Here is a 23,577-nt window from a genome sequence, read left to right as displayed (position 1 = left end):
AAAGATTGTACACCAAGCACACGGACATACTGGTGGGTCACTTCTCTGGCAAGATCTTCTCTTCTCTAAGCTTCCTATGCCCTTGTTTTTAAGAAAAAAGGCTTTAAAAATATGTAAATAAGCCTGAGGGGCTCCAGTGTCCATTAACACCTATGGAGCTTGGAGCCCCTCAGGCTCATTTGAATCATTTTAAAACCCTTTTTTTGTAAAAACTTGGGCATTAGAAGCTAAAAGAGCGGATCCTGCCAGAGGGCGCACACCGGTATGTCAGTGTGCTTAATTTATAAACCTTCATCCTGGTGGTAGATTTCCTTTAAATATCATAGTAGGTTTTCCATGTATTATGCCATGACTAAGAGGTTTTCCACTCTGCATTTTTTCCTATTACCAATGTACGGTAATGCTTTTATGAAGTTCCAATAAACTTGTCTTGATTTTACTGAAGTGTCATAAACCAATCTACTTTTAAGTGAAAATTGCTCCTTGTACTGAAGGGATCTCCCGAACCACTAATCACAGCAATTACCATAAATCAGGTCAGTTCATTCCTGTGATCAGAGGTTTGGGATGTAAGATCCCTTCAGAGCACAGAGCAATTTTCACTGCACTGATGGGCAATAGTCCTTACAGCCAGGGATAGTATCAGATTCCAGCCAGAGAGATCAGAAAAAGTTTTATGCCAGATATATACGAATGTGGTTGATCTGTGTATCCTGAACCATGTGTTGGCTAGATTTCACTGACCGAATACGCTGATGAGAACTGGACTTGTGTATACGGTTATACGATGTACTCCCTGTATTCAGTTTGGCACTGCTATTTTGCTGAGAAGCAAGGACTCCATGTAACATATATAACTATGATGTTGGGAGTCCTATCCTCTGCAATGTGATTGGCACATGTAATCCGGACAACACACAATCAGTGACTTAAGGTTCACACACATATCTGCGCCATGAAAATGTAGCAATAGAGTTACTACTTATTCACAAATGGACATGAAGTTACCTGGCTGCTAGCTACTCAAACTAAAAAATAAGCACCATATTTCAAGTACGATGAATACAGGAGAAGTATGGATAAAGCGTATCCATAGTCCTCAAATCCTATGACAAAGGAACTATCCTTTGAAACTTGCATCAGTGCTTTCTCAACCCCTCCTTTTCATACATATTGCCTGTATTACAGACAAGAAGGGCATACTATGAATTTGTATTCCTATCAAAAAGGGCTTGTCCTATAATCATGGAGTGTAGGGGGTAAGTTCTGATTGTAGACAAGCCCCTACAATATTGGCCCTAATATAGAACCACAGCTGTAATAATGTTTTAATTGCTGAGGCCCCACTGCTGGGACTATCACTAGATCCATTGTCCCAAGCTCCCCTATTCCTAGAAACTGCAGTGCAGAGGAGTTTACATGATGCATTGTGCTGTTACTCCATTCAACATCACACTCAGAGCACAGTGATGAAACAGAACAGTAGTACACATGCACAAACACCTCCTCACTCGGATGCTAGGTGACATGAATGTCTGGGAACTGCTGAAAACCTTAAAACAGGATATAAGGAAAGTATATACAACGCTGAAGTTGGTACCATCCAAGCATTTTCATTAATACACTTGCTGAACTTAAAGGGAACCTGTCACCACGTTTTCACAAATACAGCGAGACAGGTTCCCACAGAGCCAGATTAACTAACGTACACTATTTTTCCTGGCATCAGAGGGGGAAGGAGGGGGTGTCATGCTCAGCCGACCTCTCCATGTCCCATCCCTCTTCTCAGCTTGTCATGTGACCAGGATGATGTCATCTAAGGTCCTTTACAAAGTCACGTTTGCAACATCTACCCCATGTATGTATCAAATCACATGGCAGTATCATGGCATGATCACAGCATGCCTCCATGAATTTTGACTCCTTCCCGTCCTCCATGGAGGCTGCTGTGATTTCATGTGATCAGATACATACATGGGGTAGACATCGCAAATGTATCAGGACCCTAGATGACATCACCCTGGTTACATGACATGAAGTGTCCAATGAAGTAACAGAGCTCTCTCTCAATGTTCTACAAAGCAACATGTCCATGCAGTGAGACCTGTCATTCAGGAAGAAGGCAGGGCAGTGCAGTGAACACTGCATATACTGGACCCAATTAACTCCAACCCCCCAATTGGACTCACATAAGGTGATAATTTATAAACATTACAGTCATGGAAAAGAACCATTTAGGGATAAGGGCAATGCTTTTAAATCATAGTATTTAATGAAGTATTTATTTTGGGTCGGTTAATTTGCATTCCAGGTTCTCTTTAAAGATCTAATGGAGGTGGACAAAAAAACAAATAAATCCTATGTACCCTTAGAAATGATTTGCAGAATTATCATACACCTCAAACAGTCATAAGAGGACATTTTTTATACATAGGCGCATGATTTAGTCCCCGCCCCTCCGACAAGGCCGGATACATCAGGAGGCACCAGCAGGGCAGCTGCACAGCAGTACAGTTCTACACCAGGCCCTGCCTTACATAAAATTGTGATACAGCTTGTGAACTTTTACTCATGACTACAAGCCCTTATAAATCTCCCCCATAGTTTCTATACAAAATCTATACTAAGTTTTGTAATGCTATACCAGAGGTTAAAATGTAAAAATTCATAAGCACATAATACAGATGACACATAAAGGACATTGCAAGAAGGACATTTCATCCATGAATGAACACTACTGTAATATCTTGAGATATACAGGCAGTCCCATACGAGATAGGTTCCATAGGGTTGTTCTTAAGTTGAATTTGTATGTAAGTCGAAACTGTATATTTTATCAAAAAAAAATTTGCCCCAGTGACAAATGTAGTTTTGAAAATTTTTGCTGTAATTGGACCAAGGATTATCAATAAAACTTCATTACAGACACAGCTGATTATTGCAGTCTGGGGCTATGTTAAAGCTTCACCGGAGGTCACAGTGGGCAGAGGGGTCCGTATTTAACTAGGGGTCGTCTGTAAGTAGGGGACCACCTGTATATATACACACACTGGAGATCAAAATTTATACATTTCATACACTTTTATAAAATTGTATATAATTTAAATCACAGAATAAAAATCTAAATGAGATAATTGTAAAGAACACTGATCAAATTTAGGGAACACTTTCAGATACCTGCAAGTTATTGGTGTTAATTTAGGAAAGTAGCACCAGGTGCCAAATTACAAACCATATTAAACTGGCATTAGTTTTCAGTTTGACTTTCCAAAAATGGTGAGCCGTTCCCACGTATCTGAAACCAAAGGGCCAAAGGAGTGATCCTATTAGCCATAGCAAGAGAAGTTGGCACTTCCCAGTCTCTTGACAAATGCAAGAGAGAAAAGGATAATCTTACAAAAAATTCTTCAAAGGTTGAACATATTAGATTAAATTAATACATTGGGGCACATTTTACTAGAACATTGCAGAGTGTACTACATGCAGTTTGCCTGTGTATAGTGCAGAAGGCGCCAGATTCAGGATTTCTGGTGCCCATTCTTCATGAATCTGGAGCTCCCTGCACTGCTTTGACAGAGTGCACTACTTTATTTTTGGTGACCCTTTAACATAGGGTGTGCAACACATTGGGGGTCATTTACTAAGGGCCCGATTCGCGGTTTCCCGACACGTTACCCGAATATTTCCGATTTGCGCCGATTTCCCCTGTATTGCCCCGGGATTTTGGCGCACGCGATCGGATTTTGGCGCATCGGTGCCGGCATGCACACGATGGAAATCGGGGGGCGTGGGCGAATGAAAACCCGACGGATTCAGAAAAACCGCCGCATTTAAAAAAAAAAAATGTGTCGCGGAGCTTGCACTTACCTTCACTAGGAATAGGCCGGTGAACTTGAGTGCGTTCCGATGCTCTTCAGCGCAGCAGCGACACCTGGTGGACGTCAGAGGAACTGCCTTAATGAATCCCGGCCGGACCCAAATCCACCGCAGAGAACGCGCCGCTGGATCGCGAATGGGCCGGGTAAGTAAATATGCCCTATTGTGCCGCATGAAGACTAGTGCAGCTGCGCCACAAAAAGGTTGTGTGCGACACAAATGTGTTTTGGACATTTCTTAAATATCTGTGCAAGCAGTTTGCACTAGAAAGAATGTGCAAAGTCCAACAGAAAACTGGTGCACGGCCCTTAGTAAATGTGCCCCATTGTTTCTGTAAAAATATTTAGCGATCATACATTGTTCTCTAATTTTGATCTCCATTATAAATTTATATAGTAAGTTAAGGGTAACAAAAATCTTTCTTCATGAATGCTTACATAGCATTGGTCAGTGGTAACAGATTTGTCATGACCTATAGCTTTACATCTCAATGAAGATCTATCAGCGAGTTTTGGAATGGTAAATAGACTTTTCTCCAAAATAATCCTTCAGGTACAAGGCCGTAGGTCTTTTCTTAGGATTATTTGACAACATTTTCTTGATTATGGATTCCTTATCAGAGGTAAAATATGAGGAAAACATTAAAAGTAATGATCTCTCATAATTTATATCACACTAAAACACACAAGCAGTCATACATTTCATATACATCTTCACATTTCTAATTTACCTCATCCATACCACAAGATTATTGTTACAGGCCCAAACCCAAGTACCCAATACTTAATGGTTCTTGTTTTGTCATCAAGAATTTTGACAGATATAAATCAGCATGGAAATTTAAAAAATGCAATACCGCAATTACAAGGTTAGGTGCAACATGTTAACCCCGAAATAGCTTTCCAATTCCCAAATTGACAGCAATCCAGAATTTCTTAGTAGTACCCTAACGTTTCCGTATGCATTCTAACTTTAGAACGCTTTAATTTAGCAAGGCGATATTTTAGATTGTTTTTTTCTTGACATGTTGTACTTCATGTTAGTGGTTCATTTTGGTTGAAATGTTTTGCACTTATTTATCGGGGGGAAAAAATGGAAATCTGTGAAAATTTATTTTCTCATTTGAAATTGTTATGCTCAACATTCAGCTAGTCTACCTGCCCAAACTGGTTACTAACATTAACATTTTTTTTATTAGGATGTTTGGAGGCTTACAATTTGAACTGTGATTTTCAAAAATTTGAAGGAAATTTCAGATTCAATTATTTTAGAGGTCTATTCATTTTTGTAGTGGTTTAAAAAGTTCTAGGTATTAGAAACTTCCCACAAACCTTTCCATTTTAAAACTGTATCCCTCAAAGTAGTTAAAACAGCATTTGTAAGTTTGTTAACCCTTTAAAATTCTCATATAAATGAAAACAAAATGGAGGTTCTATTTGTAATTTGTAAGTTTGACAATAAAATATATATTTAACTGTAAAATGTATTTGTGATACATCACATGTGTATGCAAAACACTTCAAGGGCCCATAACAGGGTCCGGAAGGGAAGAATTGTAGTGCAGATTTTGATGACTTTGTTTTCAGGTACCATGACAGTTTGAAAAGTTCCTGGGGTACCAGAAAAGTGGAAACTCCTGGCAATATTTTATTTATTGCTTTTTATGTTAAGTCGTTTTGCAGAATAAAAACTCATTTGGACAGAAATTTCACTTGTTTTTGCCGTCTTTTAAGGCGTAACTTTTTACTTTTTTGTTGATTGTGCTAAGTAATTGTACTTTTTATCCATATGATGGGGTAAATGACTTTTTAATGACATTGTATCGCATTTTTTGTTTGGTTGGAAACCGAAAAACATAATATATGGTGTGTTTTTTTATTTAGTTTTTTTTTATGATGTTCAACATACGTGTTCAGTAAAATCTGTATTTTATTTTATGGGTTGTTTCGGGCAAGCCAATACCTTATAAGTGGAGTTTTTGTTGTAAATATTAACTTTTTAATGTTGTTTGGGAGTTTTATAATATATGAGGCATGTTGGGGACATTTTTTTTTCCTTTTTTTTTTAATTGTCCAACAAGTTATCATCTGATTGCTTGGTCATACTTATACTCTGTATTGTATCATAGTGTATTGTACCAGTCAGCCTATGCACATGCATAGGATGACATTAGCTCCTGGCAGGCCCCAGCAGGCACTAACTACTGGCAGTTGTGAGGTCATTCATCATTCCCCGGGGTTGCCATTGAGGCGAATGGCCCCCTCCTGGCATGGGGTGTGATAACTGGGGGGAGAGTCAGAAAAGCCCCTATGGATTCTGCAGTCTATAAAAAAAAAGCAAAGGCTGAAATTTTTTTCTCAGTGTTTAAGAACACCAGAACATACTGGTGGGTTAATAAAATATAACTTTATAGGTGTTCTTAAAAAATCTTTTTCCATAAGATCACTAAAGAGGTGTTTAAAGAGGACCTGTCACCCTAGCGCTAACCCAGATGTAGCAGCGTTAAAATGCTAGCTTTATTGGAACCCACCCTACCTCACTGCCTTACCCACGGAACACCGGACATAGCTCAGAGTGGCGTATTCATGAGGGGGCAGTCCGAGGAGGCTGTCATGAAGCCTGGCAGTCACCTCCGGCCTACGGCGTGGAACGGGGGTCTGGTAAAGAAGCAGAGCCTCTTCATGAATACACCAGAGCACTGTGAGCTTGGTCTGGTGTTCCGTGGGTATGGCAGTGCAGTGTTTGCTAGCTTTATCAGAGGGTTCCCATATAGCTAGCAGTTTAACAATGCTACATCTGGTGTAGCGCTAGGAGCCAGTAAGCACCCCCTAATGCGTCTTTTAGGGTGACAGGTCCTCTTTAACTTTAGATGCATTACAGTGGCTATTCCAGGAGAATGATAGGTCATCAAAATCAGATGACTAGAATTTTATCCCTAAATGAAGCTTATTATGTTGAACTGAAAATAAGATGTAGAAGTCTTGCACCAAGTTCTCCCTGGTGGTGGAAGCTTGAAAAAGCTATTCATCAATTTTAGAGAGATCAAGTTTGCCCGTTATGGTATACTGTGGACACACATTTGTCCAGGTAAATCGGAGAATAAATAAAGAAAATATATTGTCCCTGTTCACACTTTACCTCTGAAGGAAACTGCTGCACAAATTTCGGTGGCAATTCAGCATTTCTCAGTTTCTCCCATTCCTTAACAACAAAAAAAAAATATTTTTTATTAACATGTTGCTAGATCTGTATAAAAAAAACCTATGAATTTTACCAACTATAAAATGAGTTGTTTTACATGGATCTTGTATGGTAGACATGCTCAGGGCTGGGGCTTAGGGCAGGGTTTCAAGATTTGCCATTGTGTGATGTTTCATTCTTCTTGAACCCTGAATACTGTGCTAAAGTGCCACACAGAGGTCCTAATCAAATGTGGTGGCTTACCACAGGGAACTATTGACTTCCTCCTTTACCTTTACTCTGCCTTTTTTAACAACTTTTGTTGCCCTATCATTATACAGTTATTTTGCATAGTGTGGTTATGAGTTCCAAAATGTACACTAGTTATATATTCACAACGTACTTCAAATTTATTGTCAAACTTCCAGAAAAGCTCAATCAGCATCAGTCCTAGTGGGAAGATATCAACTTCATTTTCATAAATTTCACTCTCCTGCAAAGATAACATGTTTTTAATTACACATCAATTTGAGACGATGTAGCAATTTAAATATTGTTCTATTTGTTGTACAACATCATATTCTGTTCAGTGTTCTACTTTCCATGATGTATGTGATTCTGTAGAAAACTGCAGGATATGGTGGTGCTATATACACATCAAGTATTCAAAAATTACTAAATTATCGACAGAAATTCCTCTTCATTCTCTTTTTCTTTGATTCTCACCTGTTTCGTATTTTTAAACACAACAAAAAAATACAAAATAATTCTTCTGTAAGTGTCCCGGTAAATCTAGCAGCAAAATGAGCCTACTAAAACTGATCTATCCGGGAAGAAATTAACACCATAGCCAGGTCAAAAATGACTAAATTGTAATTTTACAAAAGCTGGAAAAAGGAAAAAATGCTCAGAGGGCATAGCCACCTCAGAGTGTTTCTTCTTGAAAACAACTATTTTCTGCCAGAAAGATCCTGCATAATGATCAGTAAAGGTAAATTATTATGTAAATTTCCATTCACCAACTGTGTAAAACATTTATTTAAAAGTTACTTGTTCTGGTGCCATGTAATTCTCAGTTCCCTTTCCAGCAGTGCGCAAAAGTTGTTCCTTGTCGTCTTTCCCACTTATTGGTGTCACCAGTCCAAAATCTGCTATTTTCACAGTCATATCTTCAGCAAACAATATATTTGCTGGCTGTAAGAGTCAAGATCAAATAGTTATTAAATGTAGTAATAGCAATCGTTATAAACTAAAGTAGAATTGTGAAATGGCGGAAGGTGATAAAAGAAGTTTTTTATTTTTGTCTTGATCCAATTAAAATAACACGTCAGAAAAACAATGGTATTCAAAGTCCCTCATTTTCAAAGTTTAATAAACAGCTGGGTTATGCAATACTAGTCCAGAACGTGTTCTCCCGTGACACTTTGTATGGTACAGAAATATATTACCTATAATATACCCCCCCCCCCTTCCCGTTCAAAAAGCTCTAATCTTATTTTTCTACATGTTTCCTACTAATCATTTTCAAAATGGTGTTCCTTTTCAAAATCATGGGGGATGTTTGCCACCCATAGGTTAAACCTGTGTGTAGGGAAATCCTTGCTCCATCCCAAGTGGAAGTTGTCTATTCAGGTGTTTATCAGGTTTCATATGCTGTCTGAGGTCAGGGCATGGGGAGAGTATGGTCAGCATTCAGAGGCTCAGAGTTTCAAATATGTTACCGAGACTTGTTGTCGTTATTGCTCTTTATTCTTGGGGAACAGGAACAAACATTTGGGATCACCTCTATCAACAACAGTAATGGATATATCAGCATTCTTGCATGGCTCCCTCTAGCAACTAACTGACATTTTATTTAGTCCCATGGCATATGGCATGAGTGTGTGTGCTAAGTTCAGAACTCCAAGTGTATTTCTATTTATGGTACAGAAAAAGAGGTGGAAAGCGAAAATAAAGTGTAGCAGGTTAAGTAATACCAATCTCCAGTAGTTAATTACAATTAGGTGCTCACCTTGAAAGGTTGTGTCATAAGCCACAACCAACTTGTAATGCTTTTGTAGACCAAATCCACAGGGCTGCCCTTGGTGGACCCACAGTCTCCCGATCAGTGGGTATGTTGCAGATAGAAGTTTGTGAGCATATAGCTCATGATTGAAAAAAATCCCTTTCGGCGCCAGTTTCTGTATTTTTCACTTTTTTATTGTTATACAATTAAAAAACAAGTACAAATATAATTAAACTCACAATAAAAATGTATTATTTTTTATTGGATCCATGGACTGATGACGTACCCGATACAGGTACGGAACTTGTCTCCTTAATAATAATACATTTTATTGTGATTTTAATTACAGTCTATTCTTACTTGTATTTTATTCATATAACAATTAAAAAAATGGAAAAATCCATAAATGGGCGCCGAACAGGATTTCTTTCAAACACAAGCTCACAAAAAAAAAAAAACTTCTATCTGCAAGTGTATTTCTATGAAGTCCAGACCTACTCTGTGGTCCACTATATAGTAAAAAAAAAAGCTGGATTGCCTCTGACAGTAGTCTTATCACTGAAAGAGATAAAAAGTTTAAATCATGACCCGTAAAATAGTTACTTACTTTCAAATCTCTGTGGATTAGATTTTTACTGTGAATATACTCCACACCATTAATGATTTGCCTGAAAATGTGAAGACTTTTGCCTTTATCAACGGATTTCATCTTCTTTATCCAGCTTTCCAATGTTCCATTTGCACACCATTCCATCTGAATGAAGAGGCTCTCAACTTTGTGCCTATTGGTTAAATATAACAATTGTATTTGTATGTTCACTACAAAATGGCATGTGACCTCTCCTAACAGGTCTGTATCAGTAAATGCTTGCTTGTTTCATGAGCTATGGAAAATGGAACATGTACAGAAGTAGGTTATATTGAACTATTTTAAAGCAGTAAAATTCAAGAAAAAAAACAAATTGCATTAAAACACAAAAAGCTTAGATACTGAGCAAAAAGAGCATTACCTGCCGCTGCTACTATTATCTGTAAAGATATCTTCCCCAGCCCAGGAATGGTAGTAACGCACAATGTTGTTGTGTTGTAACCGAGCTAAGGTTTGGATCTCATTCTCATCCTTCCTATTTCGGACACAATAAAAAATTGATATAAGTCATTATACCATAGTGAAAAACAAAACACACATACAATATTCAATCACATATAGGATTTAAGGTGGCCTAACACATTAGATTGCTGTTGTGACAAAGCTCTTTCACTATCCAACTCCACATATAGAGGCATGCCTTACGATTTCAGTGGGTATAAAGAAGAAAGCTACTGCCAGATAATTCTGATGGAATCTACAATCTACAGTACAGAGATTTGGGAAGGCTCCCTACACATTAGATGGTTGGCCAGTCCTGAATATACTAGCAGAGTCAGCTGTCATGCATCTAATTTGTACAGCCAATCCAAGATCTTTCAGTGCCATTTCTCAGACCATTTTATAATTATTTTTATATTTATAACCAGAAAAACCATCCATGTGAGTTAAGTGATATATGTTTGCCTACTCAAAGTGTATAAAAGATAGGACGAGGCATTCTCAGATGCAAAAATGTGATTGTCCACAAGATTACAAATCTTATATCTCTAGACATATTGCATCCTGAGTGAGTTTTGGACAAACCAGCCCAAAGTAAAGTAAAAAGTAAAACCCACTGACATTATAGAGAGTTGAGGTTTTGTTCCTGGACCCCAATATAAATGCAGGCATACGGATACTGAAAAGAATGGCTCTAGCAAACTCAACACATATCAAAAGAAATATGTTATGTGGGTAACAGGTAGTCTGGCAATGCAATGTCCATGGATGTACTGGTCACTTAAATTGCTTTTATAACAATGTATGAGCCTTATCCAACTGCAAACCCACATCAGCAACTGTGGTACAAATCAAAGGCTCAGATTCACCTTTCTGCCATGGATCCACTGGGTCTTTTCAGATTTTAAGGTTGAAGACAAATACAAAGTGTAATGAAACCCGACAATGACAGAGGCAACCACAGTATAGTAAGGAGGATTGCTTTGTGTCTCAGAAGTTCATAGTGTTAGCACTTTGCTATAAATACAATACACCAATTTGGCCATAGTAAAATATAAAGCTTTTATGGGGGTTTCAGCCGTTCAGAACTGTATATGCAGCCATTTTTCTCGGTGTCTCTACTGTGGCAAGTAAGAACCCTTTAAATGGAACCTGTCATCAGCAACTGGCCTAATAAACCACAACCAGTGAATTGTCAAGCATTGTAATAGCGTCTAGCTTTTGTTTCTTTCATGTCCCAGTGTGGTGGCATCATCCACAAAATCAACATTGAAATGAGCTGTACATTGGTTGTATAAAGTCAAGAGGCGGAGAGTTTAACAATGATGTCAAGGTTGGGAGCTATGAATGCCGCCTCTTCTGTGATTGACATCATGCATCAGACTTCAGGATCTGGTAAGTGACGTCTCTGGATGCAGGACCATCATTTACAATAAAGGGGCTTTCTGAGGAAGAGAGATCTTGACTTCAAAAGTGTATTTGTATAAAAGATACTTACTCAGAGCGCCTCTTTACTTTTTTAACAACATAGTATTTTTTTTCTATCTTTTTTTTTGCTTTATATACTGTCCCATATCCACCAGAATCAATCCTTGTGATATCTTCAAAATCCTGAAGAAAACTGCAAGAAACATTAAAAAAAACTTTAAAACACCGTAATCAACAAATATATAATGAAGGTAGATTTTATAGATGTTTTTAAAAATGTTACAGATTATAGGAAAAGCTATAAAAACAGTGGCATGTAAAGTTTTTTAACCTAGGTTCTGCATAGGTCCAGTTTCACTACTGATTCTGGTATGAACATAATTGGCCTCTCAGGAAGCAATGGGATCACTTCTACAATTCTCACATTTGACTAATGGCAAGACTGTACATTTGTGAACACATCCTAAATATAATCTAATATGCACACAAGCAGAAGGGTTTGCCCAAATGTATACCTATATAAAGAATACGATGAGTAACTCCAAAGCTTTTGTTCATAGTGTCTAATGTAACTTACATTTTGTCTTCAGTGGTTGCACCACACATCGGTTCACGTTTTGTGAAGTTAGCTGCCAGCTCAATCCGTCTAAAAGAAAATAACACCAAAGTAGAAACATTTCGTTTTATATTTACTGCATTTTAGAAAGAATGAATAAGCACTACCTGTGTGGTCTGCTTGTGGGAGTCCCACTGCCTGTAGTGGAGCGAAAAGTAACCTAGAAAGGGGGAAAAAAAAGACAAACAGTTGAAAGTTTGCTTGCACTATATAAAAGGACACCTATGCATGTTTTTCTCACCATCTGACATGAAATGAGAATAAACTTTTTGCTGTTCGAGGTCAATAAGAATTACCAACATTATTTATGTTTGCCATATGTTAGAATAATGAAAAATCATTTTTAAGGTATTTTGATGATGCTCTGCAAAATCAAAGATTTACATAGACTAAGATTACTACACCTTAAACAATTTGGGACAGTCCGTAATAATAATAAAAATAATAAGAATTCCTTTATTTATATAGCGCACACAGATTACGCAGCCAAATCAGTCCCTGTCCCCAATGGTGCTCATAATCTAATCAACCTACCAGTATGTTTTTGAGTGTGGGTGGAAGCCGGAGGACCAGGAGGAAGCTCACGCAAACACGGAGAGAACATACAAACTGTAGATGTTTATCTTGGGACCTGAACCCAGGACCCCAGCGCTGCAAGGCTGTAATGCTAACCACTAAGCCACCATGGTCTTTTGATAGGTTTATTGGCGACATCTGAGTTAATTAGAGACAAGTGGATGTATATGAAGGTACACCTGAAACACACTGCTTCTTTGTGTAACATCATCGACAAGTCTAAATAAATTGGCCAAAATACAAGGAAGAGAACCATAGACTTGCACAAGTCAGGTTCATCGTTGGGTGCAATTTCCAAATACCTGAGGGTGCCTCTTTCATCTATACAATTATACATAAGTACAAACAAGATGAAATTCATTATTTATTCTGATTTCATGTCAGATACTGAGAAAAACATGCACATGTGTCTTTATATAGTGTATGTAAACTTCTGGTTTCAACTGTAGATAAAGCAATATAAAGCTTTGAGAAATAGGAATAGGAAAGTCAACTGCTGCTGCACATTAGGAAGAAGGTCCAGAAAACAGAATGTCACCATGTGTCTTTCAGGTTGAAAGCAGATAAACAGAAATGGGTGAAACCCAGGAGCTCCTAAAGGCCAATCTTATACAGACAGTCGAGGCAAAGCGCTTCTTTCTCTGGCAAAGATACTTAAAGGAAGGGTAAGAGTGGGGGACAACAACTTGCTACAACTCTTAAAGGGAACCAGTCAACTAAAAAACAAGGCTAGCTATACATACTAATGAAAAAAACTGTCCCTAGCCCTCTTGTATTAATGCCACTGTCAAAATTATTGAGGTAGCAGAACATACCGATAAGTGCTGCCACATTGTGGCACCTTCCAGGCACTCCCCTCTCACACTAGATGCCCACAGTGACTGCAGCATGCGCCAGGCATGATGCTGCTGCAGTCACCACTACATGGACGGCCCCATCATGAATATGCTGAACCGCTGCAGGATATGGCCGGTGATCGGACCACTAAGTGCCACAGTGTGGCAGCGCTTATTGGTATGTTCTGCTACCTCAGTGCTTTTCTTTATATAGTGGCATTAATGGAAGGGACAGTTTTTCATTAGTATGTAAAGCTAGTCCTGTTTTTTTTAGCTGACAGGTGTCTTTTAAGGCTCAGGAAGAGACCTTCTACATAACATCTCTTAAAAAAAGAGGATCATATGGTAAAAATTAATGGGGCTATTTGAGCACTCTACAGTTTCTTTTAGATGCATCGTTCCAGACTAGGGTTACTCTAAAAAATTATACTAATGCCAATTGGATACACTCTATGATATAGTGCAAAATGTGGCACCGTTGAATTGCCCCCAACTTAAAGGGAACCTGCTATCAGGGACCTAATTTTCACTCAAGTCAGGTTGTAGAAGCCCATCACACATTTGTACTGCAGATGTGATGGGCTTCTGCAACCTATCTTTAGTGAAAATGAGGTCCCTGGTGACAGGTTCCCTTTAATGCAATCGGCAAGAGGATGACAATTTTTTTTTTAAACCGTAAATTTTTACCAAAGAGATTTTTTTTTTGTTTTCTTTGCACATGCGATAAAAGAGTGCAATACAAAGAATAGGTGACATAAATATGCATTTCCAGGGGACGCCAATTTAAACATTTGTTATATTTGTGTATGGATAATGTAATGCATGTAGATCACTTGATAAATTGCCTTTTAGCTACTGTTTTTATTTATTTTTTTTATGATCCATGTCAAAAAGTCCTAAAGCTATGCAATGCTTGTTATTCAGTGTTGTTGTACAATGAGAAATGAAAGTCTGGGGTAAATGTTATTTGTTGTTAGTGCAAAGTTTGTAAATTTTACAGTACCACAGAATCACTGCTTTCCGACTGTACAGGTTCATGGTCTGTGCTCTGTGCGTTTGAAGAACTGTCTTCTGTGCTAAAAGATAACGTAGAGAAGGTTTTCTACTTTTATAAAGTAATCAGAACACAGTCTGTTAAGTAAAGGTAATACAAATCAATTTCCTCATTAATAATTTATATATTAGGAAACAAAAAGGTAAACTTTTCATTTTAATATTACAGTAAATATAACTTTGGAAGCATAAAAAAACTTGTAAATATTCATTTCTAAGCACTAAGGAAGATGATGTCTACATTCATTGAAAAATCTTGAGTAATTGAAGACTTCCCAGCATTACACCTAAAATTACCGTTTATACTCGTGTAAGCCGAGTTTTTCAGCACAAAAAAGAGAGGCAATTTAAAAAAATAAACGTAATACTCACCCTCTGGCGCTCGGATCCTTGGCGCAGCTCCCGGTGGCTCCTCTTTTCTTTCTTCTCTAGCCGGCAGTCGCGTCCATGCGATCTGCCGGCTGGCGCACACTATGATGCGGCAGTGTCGCGGCTGACTACGTCATCAGCAGAGACACATCATAGTGTGCGCCGGCCGGCCGATCGCATGGACGAGACTGACGGCTATTACAACAAAAAGAAAGAAAGAAGAGGAGCCGCTAAAAAATGCTTGGTTAAGTATTTTTTGCATATGAAAAGGATACAATTATTAGTACCTGTGTGCTTGAGAAGGAGCCTCACTGACTGAAGAGGAAGGCTGAAATGTATTTTAAACAAATTAAAAATATGTATTAGACCAAGAACCCAAAAGCTGATCATTTAGGGCCTGTTCATATAAGATATTGCATGAGATTTTACTTCTGTTATGTTGAGCCAAAACCGAATGTAGGGAATACAAAGAGATAATGTAAAGATTTGCACCAGTTGTGTGCGTTTCATCATTTCTGGGTTTGGCTCACAATAACGGATAGAAATAACAAAGACATTAACTGGCCCTAATAAAGATCATGCAAATTTTTACTTTATCCCGATGCACATGAAATGGTTTGTTCCATCAATTTTGCTATATTTGTGTGCCAGATTAACCGGCCCAGACACTTAGTGACTGAATTGGACTCGGCATGTTAGCTGTGGGCCTGTAAATCTGGTACTGACGAGTTTGATGGAACAAATTCACTTGTGTGCAACTGGTCTAAAATCATTCAAAAACAGCCGCTGTAAACCACATCCTACGTGATTCAGAATTACATATACGGAGATGATACTTCAAGAAATTGGAGACTGTTTCTAGACCATAAACCCTAACACCAGAATGAATTCATGATAACATATAAACCTGTTAATGATAATTATACCTGGGAATCACTTCCTTCTGAATGTAAAGGTTCACCTTCTGTCCTCTGTGCACTGGATGAAATGGCTTCAGGACTACAAGATAATAGAGTAGATATATGTATATACATATACCGTATATTGAAATAATATTTGGTTGCCACATTAGGAGACAATACACGGGCGGTTCAGCACAGCAGTTATTCATTGACTTCTCTTGTACTTTTACAGAACAAGTATTTGAAAACATTCCAATATTTTACTTTGTATTTTTCTTTAAGTGGTTAAATGTAAAAAAAATCTATAAAGGAAATCTACCATTAATTGAACCATGGATACACCAGGGACACTCACTCATACATCCTGGCACTGTGCCTGTGATAATTTTACTGTATTTGTTATACATTGCCTCCTTCCTTCTAAAATCAACTCCTACAATTCTACAAAGATCCCTTGAGAAAGACCGGCGGATTGAAACGCGTGTTGGGGGACTCTTGCAAGCCAGGTAACCATGGTCACAAGGACCCAGACCATCATACTAGATTAATGCATGCATGTTTTGTATCTTGGTATTACTATATTGTATTTAAATGATGAATATCATCTGTGGTCTGGTTGGATATATCTAGTAATGGTTGGTTACCTTATTAAGTCTATATTAAATACCGATCTTGTGTACCATGGCTGCTGCTTATGTAAACTTTGGTCTCTTCTGAAGCCATAATTTTTAACATATGTTTTACCATGAATTTTGATCAATAAAATAGGTTTATTAACTTTCTACAATTTTGTGCATGTCATTCCTCTCGTGTTCTTTTTGCTCTTGTTATTTGACTTTTCTAAGTAGGTGAGAGGAGCACTTAGTGTCCCCTGCCAGAATTGATTTGCATTGGTACAGTCTTGACTAACCTTCTATGTTCATTATCAAAATTTCTTTGTGTCTATTAATTTTTAATACAGTTAGGGAGTTTAAATAAATACAGTCAGGGTTATATATTATATATAAAGGTAATAACAGCACTCCAGACGAAGAATTGTGCAAAAAGATAAGTGGATTTATTCCATATTCATAGCGACGTTTCGGCTCACACTTTCTCTATCTCTGTGCTCTTGGATTATCATATATATCTCACATACAGTATTTTTCGGACTATAAGGCGCACCGGATTGTAAGAAGCACCATCAATAAATGACTGCTAAAACGTCTAAGTTCATATATAAGGCGCAGCGCATTATAAGGCGTACCTGATACAAGGATGAATAACCAGCAGGTAGGAGACCTGTGCACAGTTCAAGGCAGCTGTTGCCTGTAAGTACGGTTCATATATAAGGCGCACTGGACTATAAGGCGCACCTTTAATTTCTGAGAAAATCAAAGGATTTTTTTGTGCGCCCTATAGTCCGAAAAATACGTTATATACAGCCTTCATCCCATAAGGAAATGCCGGATACATCAAGAGGCACTGGCCTCTTGATGTATCCAGAGGGACCCCGCATAGCATTTTTTCTATGCCAGGTAAGAAGTACAAATAAGCACAGGTGTCGACTTTTCACTTATGAGAAGTCGCCGACTGCAGCCAGAGCACCCACCCCCTGGCCGGCCGCACTCCACTCCCACCTGGCGTAGAAAAAAAAGAGGAAAATAATCGCAAGTGCTAGCATTTGCAATTTTTTTCAGGGCTTCTACACCAGTGTCTAGGCGCAAAAGCCCTGAGAAATACCACTTGTGTCTTTTAGGCTTTTTTTTGGTCCCACTCCCAGATTATTAAAGTTATGACACAGGAAGACGGCACCCAAGTTCTTCAGCCGAGACATCACTTCGTAGCAGCAAAGGACACATGTATTTTATATTAATAAGTCTTTACTCCCTATAGGCATAGGGAAAAATCTGGGGTGGGTATAAATCCTCTTGCGATCAATAGAAAAGGGGATTGGATCATCCTGCAAACCGTCCTAAAAGTTTTTCCATAGAAATAAAGGCAGCGAAGGACAAACATTTAATAAATCCTACCAATAATATGGCTCTGTAGAATAAGGTCTCTTAGCTGCCGGACTTTCCTGCAAATATGTTAATACACTTTATATTGAATTGCAAAGGTGGATCCATTGCAACCGCCATACACTTGTCTGCAAATATGAACAGTAAAATCTTTTATTCTTTCAAAGCAACTACTTCCACATAAACCAAAAAACATCCCCTCCTGAGTGGAAGGTATACAAACGGATTATGTTTCACATGGCAAGTGACTGTACGGTCAATGCTGAAGCGGTAACTTTCTGTGAACAGGACATGACTGCGGATGTCACCAAGAGGATGACAACAGATGCAACTGAGCTAGCTGAGATCTTGAGAGAGGGAAGTAGGATTTCTGGTATCACCCAATAGAAAGGGTCTATGCCAGTCTTGGGGGCTCTAGGCAGACCCCCAGGTGCTACAGTAGAATGACATAGCTAAAAGTCCATGCTGACGCAAGGAGCTGCCTCTGACAAACACCTTAGATGCTGAGGCATAAGAGGGAATAAACTGGTCTGGGAACAAAGCCTAGAAAATTCTATACAGACAGCAGTCATTAAGGGTTTCAAATCAAAGCAAATTTGCATTACATTGATTTAGAAGAAAGTGTGAAAGTACAGCGAACCAGTTGAAATATGCATTCTACAATGAAAAGTTACCTTTCAGGCTCAGGACTATTTTCTTCCACTTCTTCGTCATCTAGTTCTGCGATCTTTTGTAGCTAGAATGATTCAAAATAAATTTGGCAAAATGAGATTGGGAAAGTACCAACTGATAATAAAGCTCTTGCCATGTTCGAATACTCGGAACAGAAGAAACCAAACTCTGGTACTCCAGTTAGCGACTGGGAGAGGAGAAGGGCTCACACCCGCCCCTCTCCATAGAGAAACATTGCACACAGCGCTGAATTGCAGAGAAAGATAGGACATGTCCTATCTTTCTCCCGGCTACGGAACGGTACCACACATGTGCTGTACCGCACCGCTCCCGTAGGGTGCCGTGCGCCCATTGCCGTGTATGGGGGACGTATATATATGCTGTATATACGTCTCCCATACTTTCGTGTGAATGTAGCTTTTATCTGTAGAACTATAAAACAAAGAGAAACTTGTTACATTAAATATGTGATGCTGTCTGTAGGCGTCAGGAAATTTTACTTTATCAAGGCTTGTACTAACCCCCATAGTGATTTTTTATTTCCACAAGGACGCCAAAATAATGTTAAAATACTATTCTGTCAGGGTTGTTGTCTTATATGATATGTAAAGACTCACACAAACTTCAGCTATTTGTAATGCATGTTCAAAAGACTTGTCTTCTTACTGCCACACGCTTATTAGCAATTTACAAATAAAGAATATTTGTGTTGGAAATGCTCACTGTGGACTTTCAGCAAAATGTACTCAATATAGTAGAAGTATACCTCAAGATCCCTAGGATATTCCTGCTTAAGTACTTTTAATGCCAAATATGCAGCATTCTTTTTTGCTTCTTTCTTGCTTTTGCCTTCAGCTTCTGGGAATTTTCTTTGACCAAGTAACACACTGCTGAAAAATCTACAACAAAAGAAAAAGTTTGGCCCGAGGTATCATAACTAGAGATGAGCGAGCACTAAAATGCTCGGGTGCTCGTTATTCGAGACGAACTTTTCCAGATGCTCGAGTGCTCGTCTCGAATAACGAGCCCCATTGAAATCAATGGGAGACTCGAGCATTTTTCAAAGGGACCATGGTTCAGGAATAAAATGTGTTATTTAATTGAAAATGAATGTCTTCTGATAAGTGATCAGATGTATGCAAACATCTGCAATCTATTCTTCACTGTTCCGCGCGTATATTATCTCCCGACAAGTTATCAGATGTGAAGAACAGTGAAGAATAGAATAAAAACAGTGAACATAGGATCATTTAAGTGAAAAACACAGTGAAGAATAGATTACAGATGTTCGGCACATCTGCTTACTTGTCGGGAGATACGCTGTCCCGGGATCCGCTCCTCTGCTTCCACTGAAGTCTCCCCGATGTCTCCCTGCTGCGTGCGATGTCTCCCTGCTGCGCCCGATGTGTCTCTGCTGCGCCCGATGTGTCTCTGCTGCGCCCGATGTGTCTCTGCTGCGCCCGATGTCTCCCCGTTCCGCGTGTATCTCCCGACAAGTAAGCAGATGTGCCGAACATCTGTAATCTATTCTTCACTGCGTTTTTCACTTAAATGATCCTGTGTTCACTGTGTTCACTGTTTTTATTCTATTCTTCATTGTTCTTCACTGTGTTTGTTTAATTAAATGCTCGATCTCGAGCAGGGGAAATACTCGTCCGAGCAACGAGCCGTTTCGAGTACCTTAATACTCGAACGAGCATCAAGCTCGGACGAGTATACTCGCTCATCTCTAATCATAACCTTTAAGAAGGTTTTATCAGGCTAGGTCCACTGGTGGAGACTTTGGTAAATTTTACAAGTTAACTCCCCCACCTGCAATTGTTATGTGCGAACCTATGAGACTCTGGTTCATATCAAGTACACGAAAACTACTTCTACAGTTTGGAAGTTATGGCCAGATACTGGACCAGAAGTGGACAGCGGGGGTGAAAAGTGCTTCTTTATATGCTATTTTCACTTACTCTGGCAGATGAGAAGGTCCTCTTTGTGAATCCACAAAGCTATAATCCAAGCATTTATTTCTTTGGCAAAATTCATTGAACAATCCAACATAATTTCGGTCAACCTACATTAACAATATTAAAAAATGAGTGGTTGACAATGTTAATGGGCAATAACGTACTTTAATCGTGAACAATGACTTCCAATGATGAGGGGTTTTAGTGTATTAATCACTGTCTCTGCTGCCTTCTGAGAGTCATTCCTTTTTTAACCCCACCAACATACAGTAGTTTATAAGGGATTGTTTTTTGGGACAAGTTGTTGTTGTTTAGTGTCAGGATTTTGGGGGAAATATAATGTATTGAAATAATTCACCCTTAGAAATAAACAAAAACAAATACTATAAAATAGCAATACTGTAACAGTATTTTATGACATTTTCCTTGCAGCATAAAATGACATGCTTATTCTATATTCAAACCAATGCAATAACAGCAATACAAATATTTTGTGTTTTGATCTTCACAATAAAAAAGGCCCTTCAAGTAGGGTACCATATAACGTTTCTAGCACTTTATTCTATTAAGAAACCTGCCCGTTTACCCATTTAAAAAAAAAAAATCACCTTTAAAATCATATGCAAATAAGGAAAGAGTGACTCTTTGCCATTGGTGTGGAGCAGGGGTGTAACTTTAGGGGGTGCAGAGATTGCGATCGCACCTGGGCCCGAGAGGTTTAGGGGGCCCTTATGGTGTCACTTTCCCATATGAGAAGACTAATAATATAAACCATACATTATAGCCGGGGGCCTGGCACAGACAGTGCACTGGGGCTCATCAGCTTCTAGTTACACCACTGGTGTGGAGTCTTCTTACACCAGGCTTTTTGTTTTGTGTACTATAGAATCAGAGATACAGGAAACTAAAGTCAAAGTTGGGTATGCAACCAGAGATAATGATCCAATTTCTCGTCTTTAAAATTGCAAGTGGCTCTGTGTGACTTAAAACCCAAGATACAGGTATTTAACCCCATAGACATACCCTTACGTCTTGTTGCGCATGGGGGAGTATGAAGAGGGCTCACGGGCTGAGCCCTCTTCATACTCACCGGGCGTTTGCTTCACAATGAAGCAAACGCCCGTCGCTAACACCCGCAAAGCTGCTGGCGGCATTAAAGGGCCGGCGGCGCCACCATTTTGGCTCCGATAGTCGCTCCATGTGACGTCATCGAGGAGCGGCGATCTGTTGCCATAACAGCCTCGGGTCACACATAGATCCAAGGCGATCATGATCTACGCTATCTATTACAATGTGCGATTTGCACATTATAATAGATGGTGTGCAAAATCCCCATATACTGCCATACTGTAGTATGGCAGTATATGGTAGGATCAATCACACAACCTAGGGTTAAAGTACCCTAGGGATTCTGAAAAATAGTAAAAAAAAAAAAAATTATATTAAAAAAACCCTAAAATATAAATAAACAGTAAAAATCATAAACACATTAGGTATCATTGCATCCAAAAATACCCGATCAAAATATAATAACTGTTTTTCACTTCGTTTAACCCCGTAATGGAAAATAGCGCCCAAAGTCGCAAATGGCATTTTTTCGCCATTTTGAAAAATATAAAAAATTCAATAAAAAGTGATCAAAAGGTCGTACAGTCCTAAAAATAGAAGCACTGAAAACGTCATCAAAAGTCGCAAAAAATGACACAGCTCTATACACCAAAGTATGAAAAAGTTACTAGCGCCAGAAGACGTCAAAATGACCCAATGAATGAAGTAGACCTGTCATTTGGGGCGCACAGTGAAAGCCGTAAAATCCAAGCCCACAAGTAATGGCGGATACGTGTTTTTTCATCATTTTCACTGCGTTTAGAATTTTTCCCGCTTCCCAGTACACAACATAGAATAGTGAATACCATCTCTATGAAGTGCAATTTGTTACGCAGAAAACAAGCCCATACAGAGCTCTTTACATGGAAAAATAAAAAAGTTAATAGATTTTTGAAGGTGGGGACTGAAAAATAAAAAATTTTCTTTACCTTTTAGAAATAATTAAAAAGAAAAGAGGCAGACATGTGAATTGGTCCCATATGAAAATTTTATTGTTGTATTTACTCAAGGGCACATATTTGTCCAAATGTACATACACTGATTGTACTTGATGTAACTCATACTGTTATGTATCGATTTGCTGTTTGTGTCATCAATAAACGGAATTATAAAAAAAACAAAAAAACAAGAAAGGGCCTGGTCCTTAAGGGGTTAAAGACATAATTGGGAATTAAAGATTTATTTATTATTTAATGTGAAACCAGAGCCATAGTTCTAGGTACTACAGAGCCCAGGATAAGAAAGTTTGAAGATTTCATCCTCTAAAAGTGATTGGTCTAAGGGTGAAAAAATTACTCTTCTCAGTTAATTTGCATATGACTTTGGGAGTGTTTTTTATACAGCAAAACTGAAGAGTTACATACCAGATTCTTACTGGCAGCTCCATTAGCTCGCGTTGGACTTGCTGCAGGTCTGTAAAGTCAAAAGTATTACATTGTAACAAATATTATATCATTATAACTCATTGAATATAAGTCCATGATAACTTAAAGTGTAACCGTCATTCTGAGCAAAAAAAAAACTAAAATACATAATTCTGCTCCAGGTGTCCCTGGGAATTATTCCTAAAAGTATTTTGCTTCTCGGTCCTCATTTAGTACCTCTTTTGGCCCATAGCAACCATGGTTTTCAAGATGGAGGGGCGGGACTTCCTCCTGTCACCTCATCATTCCTGCTGACCAATATCTATCTATCTATCTATCTAATTATCTATCTATTATCTACTCGTATCTATCCTCTATCTAATATCTTTCTATCTTCTAGCCATCTATGTATCGATCTCTATCTATCGGTCCATCTATCTATCGGTCCATCTATCTATCGGTCCATCTATCTATCGGTCCATCTATCTTTCGGTCCATCTATCTTTCGGTCCATCTATCTATCTGTCTATCTATATAAGTAACAC

The 23,577-nt window shown here is 38.5% G+C and overlaps 1 protein-coding gene across 2 annotated transcripts in view; it reads right to left on the bottom strand.

The window, feature by feature from the left end:
- Positions 1-203: 203 nt before the first annotated feature.
- The window catches only part of LOC140121357 (interferon-induced, double-stranded RNA-activated protein kinase-like), a 31,502-nt gene continuing 8,128 nt past the window's right edge, over positions 204-23,577 (bottom strand). For both annotated transcript variants that reach the window (XM_072140815.1, XM_072140817.1), the window contains exons 7-22: positions 23,033-23,081; positions 20,565-20,668; positions 19,370-19,502; positions 18,606-18,667; positions 15,956-16,028; positions 15,317-15,357; positions 14,611-14,683; positions 12,303-12,355; positions 12,157-12,225; positions 11,650-11,772; positions 10,072-10,185; positions 9,669-9,843; positions 8,107-8,250; positions 7,460-7,549; positions 7,015-7,077; positions 204-4,488 (exon numbers count right to left, since the gene is read on the bottom strand). In XM_072140815.1, the coding sequence (XP_071996916.1) occupies positions 4,378-4,488; positions 7,015-7,077; positions 7,460-7,549; positions 8,107-8,250; positions 9,669-9,843; positions 10,072-10,185; positions 11,650-11,772; positions 12,157-12,225; positions 12,303-12,355; positions 14,611-14,683; positions 15,317-15,357; positions 15,956-16,028; positions 18,606-18,667; positions 19,370-19,502; positions 20,565-20,668; positions 23,033-23,081 (1,477 nt within the window). In that variant the 3' untranslated portion in view covers positions 204-4,377. The remainder of the gene's footprint in view (positions 4,489-7,014; positions 7,078-7,459; positions 7,550-8,106; positions 8,251-9,668; positions 9,844-10,071; positions 10,186-11,649; positions 11,773-12,156; positions 12,226-12,302; positions 12,356-14,610; positions 14,684-15,316; positions 15,358-15,955; positions 16,029-18,605; positions 18,668-19,369; positions 19,503-20,564; positions 20,669-23,032; positions 23,082-23,577) is intronic.

Source organism: Engystomops pustulosus, chromosome 3 (assembly GCF_040894005.1).
Source record: "Engystomops pustulosus chromosome 3, aEngPut4.maternal, whole genome shotgun sequence".
NCBI classification, from domain to species: domain Eukaryota; kingdom Metazoa; phylum Chordata; class Amphibia; order Anura; family Leptodactylidae; genus Engystomops; species Engystomops pustulosus.
Note: the sequence above shows the minus strand (reverse complement) of the source record. Positions and strands in the feature narration are given on the sequence as shown.